This window comes from Lycium ferocissimum, chromosome 1, assembly GCF_029784015.1.
Source record: "Lycium ferocissimum isolate CSIRO_LF1 chromosome 1, AGI_CSIRO_Lferr_CH_V1, whole genome shotgun sequence".
In the NCBI taxonomy this organism is placed as follows: domain Eukaryota; kingdom Viridiplantae; phylum Streptophyta; class Magnoliopsida; order Solanales; family Solanaceae; genus Lycium; species Lycium ferocissimum.
In genome coordinates, this window is record NC_081342.1 from 7,042,943 (window position 1) to 7,053,448 (window position 10,506).

General features: G+C 36.3%; 2 protein-coding genes across 2 annotated transcripts; one reads left to right on the forward strand and one right to left on the reverse strand.

Annotated features, from left to right (window-relative positions):
* Positions 1-435: 435 nt before the first annotated feature.
* LOC132039506 (uncharacterized) lies at positions 436-4,904 on the reverse strand. Its single transcript, XM_059430002.1, has 6 exons — positions 4,182-4,904; positions 2,771-2,943; positions 2,591-2,681; positions 2,255-2,509; positions 1,191-1,363; positions 436-845 (listed from the first exon to the last, which is right to left on the reverse strand). The coding sequence occupies exons 1-6, from the start codon at positions 4,575-4,577 to the stop codon at positions 716-718; spliced, it is 1,218 nt and encodes a 405-aa protein (XP_059285985.1). The 5' UTR covers positions 4,578-4,904; the 3' UTR covers positions 436-715.
* A 2,730-nt stretch (positions 4,905-7,634) lies between these two features.
* On the forward strand, positions 7,635-10,206 carry LOC132068265 (uncharacterized). The gene is made up of 2 exons (XM_059461801.1): positions 7,635-8,221; positions 8,683-10,206. The coding sequence occupies exons 1-2, from the start codon at positions 7,850-7,852 to the stop codon at positions 9,961-9,963; spliced, it is 1,653 nt and encodes a 550-aa protein (XP_059317784.1). The 5' UTR covers positions 7,635-7,849; the 3' UTR covers positions 9,964-10,206.
* The last annotated feature ends 300 nt before the right edge of the window (positions 10,207-10,506 follow it).

A 10,506-nucleotide genomic window follows, 5' to 3' on the forward strand; every position in this document is an offset into this window, starting at 1 on the left:
GAAAGAGAAAAATGATCCAGCGAGGATGAAATGCTACATTCTTTTTATACCAGGGTGATGTCAAGACAGGCACGTTGATTACCGGATATTGACGTTGTTTACTTGTACAGATACTAACTTTGCCACCAAGATTTAAGCTATTTGAAGGACATCACTTGACTTTTTTCTGCATCTGTAAGTTTCGAACGTAGATAGTTTGTGGTTCTCATCGACTGTTTGTTAGATTACGCCCTTGGTTACCCCGCCTGTACTCATATGTAAGACGTAAAATTTAACATGTCAAACCGTAGGGGAACTATGTTGTGATTTATGAAGATGGTACAACTGTAAACAATAGTAGAGAAACTAACAGTGTATTACCTACAATGCGGAGCAAAAAAAGTGACGGAAAATGCAATATTTCATATCAGAAACTCCGTCCTTGCAACATTAGACTGCCTGATGAATACAGAGTCTCCATTATTCTCCTGCTATTATTTCCAGAAAGAACAGTATACAGGGTCGATTTAAGATTACTGTTCACATATTTGTTGCTCAATAAACCACATTTACCATTTAAAACGTGTCTCAATCTTGAATGCTTGATCTCCACAACAAGAGGAAGCATTAAGTCTTCAAATTTAACGAAAAACTCAAGAAAAAGCTATTATTATGATTACTATTGGCAAAAAGGAGAAACTGGAAGCTGGGTTATGACTCCATTCATTGTCGGGATTTATGCATTTGCAGCCACAATTCCTTGAAGAAGCGGTGCTCCATTGTAACTGCCTAATGTTTCATCATCTTCTTCTTCTTCATCTTCCTCCATTTGCCAGAGAAATCTAGCATATGCAGCAAGCACGTCGCTGAAAGAAAAAAGAAAAAACAAGTCAGTCAGACAATGAAAACAATGATCTTTATGGGCTAGTAGCAACCAACAAACCTTTTTCTCCCAACAAACTATGTAAAATGCAAAGTGCAAACTATTGAACATCATACATAAGATCGCCAACAAACTTATATTAGTATCTTTTTTCATTGAACTTTTTAATGATATCAAATAGTTGCACATTTCTCACATCACATAAATCTCTAAAAACCATTTTTTAGTGACAAAATGAGTAGGATATTCTTTAGGCAATGAAGTTGATATTTTTTATTTTATTTGAAGTGTTCTGAATAAAAAGAGAGGGACCTCAAGTCAACATTACCTGTCTTCTGGAGAAGCTTGAACTGCCCTCTTAAAGTATGAGGATGCTTTATATTTGTCATGATGAAGTTGCCAAGTCAACATAGCATAATGTGAAATAGTTTCTCCATCAGTAGGATCCGCTAGTATTGCACGTGAATAATATTCTTCTGCACCTTGTAGGTCTCCCTTGGACTGCAGGTCCAACAACAAACATGAGAAAGGATAAAATGTTTTATCAACAATGACAGCTTAGAGTTTTTCCTTGAATTATCAAGTTCTGATAAGTACACTCGAAACTGTTGTAGCATTTGTATAGATCTTAAGTGACCAGAATGTCAAAGAAGCAGTGGAAAGTTGGAACCTAAAAGAAGTTGATAGTTCCATCAAGAACACCTGGCAGATGATTCGTGCAGGTATCTTTTTGAGTGTTTGGAAGGAAAGGAATCGCAGATGTTTTGATGGTATCTCAACTCCAAGCAGTAGTCTAAAATCTTTCCGTCTTTTTAGTGTTTTCAGTTGGAGCAATCTATCCCCTGTAAATGACATATTACCCCTTTTAGACTTCATTAGCTCCATCAATATGGCTTAGAGACCATATTTTTGCTTTCTGGTTAACTCCCTGATTTAGATTTGAAGTTTTTGTTCTCAGGAGTTAACCATGATTCTTTTGTGTATGTAACATGCATCTACTCGATGCCTTCCTAATACAACATCTTATTTCATCAAAAAAAAAAAAAAAAATGGCACAATATACAAGAAAAATTCGTATTCAAACTGAGTGGATATAGTTTTCCATCACAATTGTGTTAAATTAGGGTAAAGTGGTGGTTATTTTGTACAATTTAGAGAAAGAGTTGAAATCTTAAAAAGCACGTCTCAGAGAGAGCTTGATCCGGAAAATCAACTGTCTACCATCTGAACACTCTTGACGAGAATGACTGTCTCGATGGATGCAGCTTTGAACAATTACTCTTAATCAAGTTAAGAGGACATACGCATTTCAGGTGGGCGCTGGTCTAAGCATATGATGGTTGAAAACGTACTAATGAAGAATATTTGAGGCAGAAAAGAAGAAACATTCACCTGACTAAGAAATTTAGCATAGTTTCTTAAAAGCATGGGGTTATGAGGATTTTCTTTGATCATCCTAATATAGCAATCCTCAGCATTTCCGTCCATATCAGGTACAGCTGCAGAATAATCAACAGGAGATCCACCACTAAATATATTATCCCCGATTCCTAGTCCTGCTGCAAGATGTAAGGGAGAGCTAACAGGTCTGTTATCTTCTTCGTAATTCAGGTTCCTGGATACAGTAGCTTCCTCAGGTACCTCAATCTGGCACATCCAGAAGAAACCTTCAGTCAAAAAGAGTTCAAACGTATATACTCGTGGCAAAGCAGAAAGAATGGAAAATACCTTTGTCTTATCACTTTGCATGTTCATTTCATCCTCACTTTCATCGTCATTGATATCCCAAAGAAAGCTAGTATATGCTGCAAGAACATGGCTGGAAACAATAACAGATTACAATCAATATCTAATTGGACCAATTACTCATTCTCTCAATCGACAAAAAAGGTTTAAGTCAAGTATAACCTGTTTTCAGGAGAAGCATGAACTGCACGTTCAAAGTAATCCGATGCTTTATATTTATCTTGGTGCAGCTCCCACACTAATTTAGCATACTGTGACAAGATTTCTCCATCTTTTGGATCTGCTAGTGTAGCTTGAAAGTAATAGTGTTCAGCTCCAGAAAGATCTCCCTTTGACTATAGACCAAATGGCAGCAAGTTATATCGAGAAAAATTGTCACCACATAAAGCATGTAATGTTTTGTGTGCTTTTCCAGCCAAACCATAAGAAGATCTATCATGACCAGATTTTTGAAGTATCAAATGGAAGAGCATTTGACACAGGCGATATTTTGTATGCTTTTTACACTTTTAACCATTAGCAAATTTCACACGGCCATACATTGCTAAAAATCATGAAAGCGGAATTCACTTTCCCTCTCAGTGAGTTGGTTATGAAACTGTTAATCATACTTGGTAGAGGATTAACGTTTCGAAATAAGACAACTGATTACATTGGATTCTAATTTGTTAGCAAGTAATTCAAATTACTGTTACTATCCTGACATACTCGTTAAACTGGCATACTTTATCAAGGGGCAACTCAACAGCAAATGCTAGAAGTCAATGAAAGCGCAGCCCAGTGTACGACACATCCCATGTTCACGCAAGGTAGGGGAAGAGCCGCACCCAGGCAGGTGAAATGTAGGCAGCCTACCCTGACGCAAGCAACAGTGGTTAATTCCACAGCTTAAACCCATGACCTAGGTTCACACTAGGGCTAGCAAAATGGTTAAAGAAAACAAGTAACCATCCAATCCGACCCATTAAATATGGGTTGGATAATCGACTTCTTAAAAATGGATCAAATATGGATATTATCCATATTATCCACTAAAAAATGGATATCCAATGCATAATATGGATATGCCTATTATCAACACTCATCTGTCTGCTTGTTATTTCATGAGTTTTTGCTTTCTGGGAGTCTAAGCTTATTTTGGCTTTTAGCTTGTGTTTTCACCTGACTATTCCTGAAGCCACGGATAATATTTACACACATATTATCAATAAGTTAACCCATTTTTTTATCTGGGATAAATATGGGCAGGTCGGATATTTTATCCCTTTTTGTTTAACCCATTTTTGACCCACCCATATCCGATCTGACCCACCCGTTTGCCACTCCTAGTTCACACACATACAACTTTACTTTCTCCAGGGCTCCCCTTCAACAACTAGAAGCCAATGATGAGATAAATTCCAAAGAGGTGACAGCAGTTAACCAATTAGAATCCGAACTTTGCAGCTATAGAACCCTTGAAGAAACTTATCATTACAACTATACAAACTCCAAAGGAACTTACACATGGAATCAAACAAGTTGACTAAAAAACAAAATTTTCTAAAGGAACAGGGAAAAAAAAAAAACTCACCTGTAAAAGTTGAGCATAATTCCTCAAAAACAAAGGATTAGAGGGATCTTCTTTAAGAACCCTCTTATAATATTCCTCAGCATCTCCATTTCCATCAAAATCTAAAGGTGCAAAGTCAACTCCACCACTATTTACACCATTTCCATCAACCCCAAATCCAGTAGCAAGATACATTGAATTAATTACTGGTTCACTTTCTTTTTCTTTTTCAACTTCTTCATTTTCATCTTCCTCAATTAATCCCATTTCCCTATTTCCAAAACTAAAATCACAACTACCTATATCTAATATACTTTCCCCTATTGTCACAGACCTCATTAAATCTTGATTTTCCATCATTCCTTCAACACCATCATCAGGATTATATATACAAAATGATGGTTCTTTAGGCAACATTTTGAACTTTCTTGCTTATGGGAAGATAAAGATGTCACCTTTAAGCTGTACACTTTTTCAAGATTAGAACAAATTGAAGTATTTCAAGATAACCCTTCTAAATTCCAATCAGATTGAGCTCTACTGAATGATTTTCTATCAAGATTATTGGATTTTTGACTGAATATAAATAACCATAAAAGAAAAAAGTGTGCAGGTGAAGAATTGCAAGAAAAATAATCAAGTTGTGGAGTGTAGCACCATGAAAGAAGGAAAATTTGACAATTGAGTGATAAAAAGTAGGAGTCTTATCCAAGTTAGTAGAATCTTCTCTCTTTTTTTTTGGACTTTCTATTCCCAAAGCTTGACTGAAAATATTGTGGAAATTGTAATAAAAAAATAAAATAAGAATTAAAAAAATAAACAAAGTTTTGTAATTAAAGTGTTCACGTGCAGTTGTGGGCTTGTGGCTACCATACTGTGCTTTTGACTTCTACAAAAAATAAGTAATTGAAGTGAAATATGAAAATAAATAAAAGGGAAATGGCATTTGAGTCTATGGACCCAATTTGGATAAAGTGGATATTTTAAGGGGAAGAAAAAGGCAAATAGTCATTTTTGAAACGCTAATTAGGTTTTAGCCATTATCTTTCAAAATCATTCAAGTTTAGTCATTTTTAATGTGAAAAAATATTTGACAAAAGGGGTTGTTCAGGTGGTAAGCGGCCTTCACCTCCAATCTAATACATAATGGGGGAAAAGAAACTACACAATTACTAACTGAAACTACGCCATTACTAACTAAAACTGCTAATTAGAAGAACACTCAACTATCTACTAACCTTCTAGCCTAATCTTCGACCTTCACACCTTTCTACCTAGGGCCATGTGCTCATAAGCTGAAGTCGTTTCATGTCTTGTCTAATCCAACGATTCTTTCCTTTTTCGGCTATCTCTACCTCCCTCCTAACTCCTCACTGTTATAGCCAACCTCTCACACCTCCTTATCGACACATCCACACACCCTCCTCTTCTCTCATGCTCGAACCATCTCAACCTCGCTTCCCTCATCTTATCTACCACGGAAGCCACTTCCACCTTGCCCTGTATAACTTCATTCTGAATCATATTCCTCCTCCTAGTATGCCCACACATCTATCTGAGCATCCTAGCATCCTCATCTCTTACTACATGGGCAATCTTGGTGACCGATGCTTGAGCGCCTCCGTTCCATACAACAAATTCGGTCTAACCACCACTCTGTAAAATTTACCTTTAAGCTTTAGTGTCACATTCTTATAGCACAGTACCCCAGATTCGAGCCTCCGGTTCACCCATCCCACCCACAATACAATGTGCAACATGCTTATCAATCTCCCCGTCTCCTTGGATTATGGACCCAAAATACTTGAAACTACCTTTCTTGGATATGACTTGTGGTTCGAGTCACCAAGGGAGCAAAATGGTAGTCGTTTTGATAATTCTTTCGTATTTTAATTAGGATTATTTTTGTTCAATTATTTTTTGTTGCGCCAAAAGAATGATTATTTCGCTATTACATTTCATATAGTTGCTAAATATGTAGTAAGCTGCCCATAAAATGATGATCCCCCTTAATTTTTACAGTATTATTTTGAGGTGGGTTAGAGGTTGAACCATGAATAATAAATGCAATGAGTTGATGAGTGAAGTGTTTCCTGGTTTTGTGCTCTATTTGATAAAGAAATTTGTCTCGTTCTCATCAATGATTTCAAGATCTTATGTAGGGTATATTTTATTAAAAGAAACTTGTGTACTATATAATTATACTCCAACTATAAGGGCTCGTTTGGTTGGAAACAACTTATCCCGGGATAACTAATCCCGGGATTAGTTATTCCACCCTCAAGGTGGGATAAAAAAACACTTTAATCCTGGGATAACTAATCCCGGGATTAGTTATCCCGAGTTTTTTTCCCAACCAAACGTAGGATAAGACGGTACTAATTTTTATCCCAGGACTATTTTTCTCTATCTATCATACCAAACGAGCCCTAAATGGCACAGTTGCAAGTTTCAACCCCCCGCGCCCTTTAGTTTTGTTTGATGAATGAATAAATAGGAAAGATAATCAAATTTAATTTCTGGTTAAAATTATTCTCTTGGTCCTCAAAAGAATGTTAAAGTTCTAAATTTGTCAATGCACCTAACTCTCGTATAAATTCAGAAGTTCATTTCTTATTCTTTAAAAAAAGAATTACTATAAACTATATCAAAGTACTATAAATCACTATATATGTTTTCCACATGATGCTTATGAAATGTGAACTCTTTTTCAACTAGTCAACCACACAAGCTATCCGAGACAATTAGTTACCTTTTTACATTTTTAATAAAATAAAAAGATATTACATTAGGATAAGGGAAAAGAATATACTGAGATTCTGAGCATTGAACTGATTATTATTGCATGGAAAACTCTCGTCGCGATATCACTAGATTATAGTAATGTAATTACCATTAATTTTATTATTTGTGTAGGAAAGCTACGTCTTTAATTTCATTGCTGGATCCTGGATCCTGGATGCATAAAGACGTAGTGTTTCTTATTGCTCAATATGTATAAACGAGACTTTCTAAAAACAAAGATTGTATTTATAAAATTTACACATATGACAAAGACTTTTCCCTATAACAAAAGGTCCATCAGTCCATGTTGTTTTAATATTTCTTTACTTATCAAGTTGGAAGGATCACAAATAATAAACGGGTCTAATTATATATTAGTCGCAAATTCTGGTTCGTGTGTGGTTATACTTCAAACCAGAAGTGTTATATTCAGATTATATTTTAAACTATATTAGTATATTACCCTCACAAATATCATAACCATATGGATGATATGCATATAGTGTAGCTAGTAAATTCGTTAGATTTGAGAGATTTTCACAAGTAAACGGACATAACATTTTGATAAATTAAAAATTAAATACGCTTAGTACTCAGATGCGAAAAGGCCACAATTGACATTTATCCAAGGAACAAAAAACTTAATTTCTACAATAAAAAGGGTTGAAGAACCTTATGGCCAAAAAAATACACACATTATTTCAAAACATATCTTCTTCCTTTGTAACAATGTGTTAATGTTCTCTCCGCGAGACTTTACCATCCTCCTCCTCCTCCTCCTCCTCTCTTCCTTTCCCGATTTCCCTCGCCGTTCCTTTCAAGGGGACGACGAGCGAAGCCTCCTCGTTCCACCACCAGGATTCTCACGAACAATATTTCCTCATTAAAGGACATAAATATTCAAAATGGGGGTCTTGAAACCGTTCCAACTCTTGGAAATAAACATCATCTCCGCTCAGGATTTGGAACCAATTTCCAAGAAGATGAAAACCTACGCCACGGTGTGGGTCCACCCTACACGGAAGCTAACCACCGCGGTGGATGTTGAAGGTGGCAACAACCCTACTTGGAACGATAAATTTGTTTTTCGGGTGGATGAGGAGTTTCTCCGGCAAGATACCTCAGCCGTACAAATAGAGATTCATTGTGGCCATTGGTTTAAGGATTCTCTCATTGGCTCCGTTCGCGTCCTCGTCGGAAATCTCATCCCTCCTCCGGCTCGGACTCACCATAATCATCATCCTCATCATCTTGGCATGCGTTTTGTTGCACTTCAGGTTTAATTTGTTCATTTAGTTTATCTCCTTATTTTGTTTTTCTTGTTTTCTCCCTTTTTGTGTGTGTGACATTGGAATTTTTGTTTAACTTGCGTACGTAAAATTGCATGCATGCATGTAAATTGTTACTTCATTCTTCCCTCTTTCCTTTTAATTTCACTATATATCACATTTATAAAATGTATTTATATCTCTCTTTCCCAAAATTTGGTGTCAAGGAACTTTTTTTGTTATGACCTTATATGTTTTATAATTGCAATAGATAGTTTCATTTATCATCCCTGACAAATGAAAGATTTTCACACATTTGCTTATAAAATGTTGTTTGATTGAGTTGTTAAAGATATTGATTAATTGGTTCATATTGTGATTGGTGTATAACCTAATTACGATTCAAAATATTTTCTTTCATCGAAATTTATGTAATTAAAAATTTAAAAAGTGGATCTATTTTGGTTTAGGTACGCCGTCCATCAGGGCGACCTCAAGGGATATTGAACATTGGTGTTGCATTACTAGATAGTACAATGAGAAGTATGCCGTTATATACCGAATTAAACAAGTCAGCAGTTGGATATCGCGATTTGATGGAAGAAGAACAGCTCACTCACCATAGCCAGAAAACAATTGCTGATAAAACCACCACCACCACCAACAACAACAACAACAACATCAACAACAACAATACCAATAACAATGTGACCACTATATATACCAATAACAATGCGACCACTATAAAACCAATATTGTTACGTACAAAGAGTGAACGTAGCGAACGCGTCAAGTTCGATGATGATGTTCCAAAGGCTAATAGTTCAAAAGTTGCAAAACCCTCAAAAAAGAAGAAGGCAAATTATGACAAAGAAAGCTCAATTCTTAGTATTTCTTTGGAGCCTCCACCCCAAATGATGGTGAAAAAGAAAGGCAAAGCAAGTTCTGTGATAAGTGGTGCAGAATTAAAAGAGAAATCAAAGCCCAAAGGTAAAAACGGTAGGGCAGGCTCAGTTCTTAGTGACTCAGTTGTAAGCAAGGAGTCATCTCTTTATAATAATGGGCCTAAAGAAGATAATAAGCCCAAGCTCAAACTTATAGCTTTAGAGCTTGAAAACAAAGACAAGCCCACTAATGAAAAGAAACCTGCCTATGACCCATCAACAACTAAAGTAGTTGATGAAAAATCTCTCACAAAGCCCAAAGGCTTATTGGATGCTGGTGGTGATAAACAAGTTGAGCCCAAAGAGCCAATAACGGTCATAGGAAAGCCCATTCCAAATTATAGTGGATATGAGTTTGGAGGCCCAAAAGGGCCGGTACACAATGGAAAATTTGTATTTGGAGGCCCAATCAAGGGAAATCCTCATCATTGGACTGACTCAGAAATTGGGCCTTCAGCATCTGAGGTCGCAGCGGCAGTGGCTGTGGCTGAAAAGAAATACCCATTGGATGATCAACAAAGCTCAGTTTTGGATGGTTGGAGTTTGGACGAGAGCGTCGAGGGGCTCAGGTCCAAACTCGAGAGGTGGCGGACAGAATTGCCGCCAGTATACGACCGGGGGAACGCCTCGAGCAGCTACCAATCGACCGGTCGTCACACAAGGAGGCATGCACGTGGGTCAAGTGGATTGTTTTCTTGTTTTGGTAATATTATGGGGTATGAATGCCAATGCATTTGTGGTAAGCCTAAGAAGAAATATAGCACAAGGTTCTATAGCCCATCAGTTGGCAGCAGATCATTATTTTGAAAAAAGCCCAAGCCCAAACCCAGGTCAAATTTTTTTGAAGGCCCAGGTGGAATCAAATTGAATGCTTTAGCAAAGCCCATTTCTTTCAGTTGCTGAACACCAATGCTTTCCACTATTCTTGTTTGTAATTCTTAACGAGCGACGGATTCAAGATTTTAAATTAGCGCATGTCGATACTATCGTACCATTTCTCTTTTGTGACAATGAATTTCGAGCTTAACATAAATATATTTGTTCTCTATATCTTTATCAATGGCTTTTATCATTTTATTATTGTTAAATATTGGATTTGGTTTTTGAATCAGCATTTTCTTTAGATAATGCCTTCTTGTTTTTTTACTAATTAGATTTACAAGATGGCTGGTTAGCAGCATGATAGAAAAATTTCATGAGGTTTAATTATAGTAGCATGATTAATGTTTAGCATGTTGATATAAATCTCAAATATTGGATGATGAAACATCTTTTATTAATAAAATATCTTATACCTTTTTAAGTTTTTTTTGCTCAGTAAACAACATACATAACACTTTTTCAGACAAA

Bases quoted from the DNA above. Each gene is read 5' to 3' on its own strand.
- LOC132068265 (XM_059461801.1), top strand. From the start codon at position 7,850: ATGGGGGTCTTGAAACCGTTCCAACTCTTGGAAATAAACATCATCTCC. The intron at 8,222-8,682 runs GTTTAATTTGTT...ATTTTGGTTTAG, and splicing joins TGCGTTTTGTTGCACTTCAG to GTACGCCGTCCATCAGGGCG.
- LOC132039506 (XM_059430002.1), bottom strand. From the start codon at position 4,577: ATGTTGCCTAAAGAACCATCATTTTGTATATATAATCCTGATGATGGT. The intron at 2,682-2,770 runs GTTATACTTGAC...TATTGTTTCCAG, and splicing joins CATGCTTCTCCTGAAAACAG to CCATGTTCTTGCAGCATATA. The intron at 2,510-2,590 runs GTATTTTCCATT...TGGATGTGCCAG, and splicing joins TGCAAAGTGATAAGACAAAG to ATTGAGGTACCTGAGGAAGC.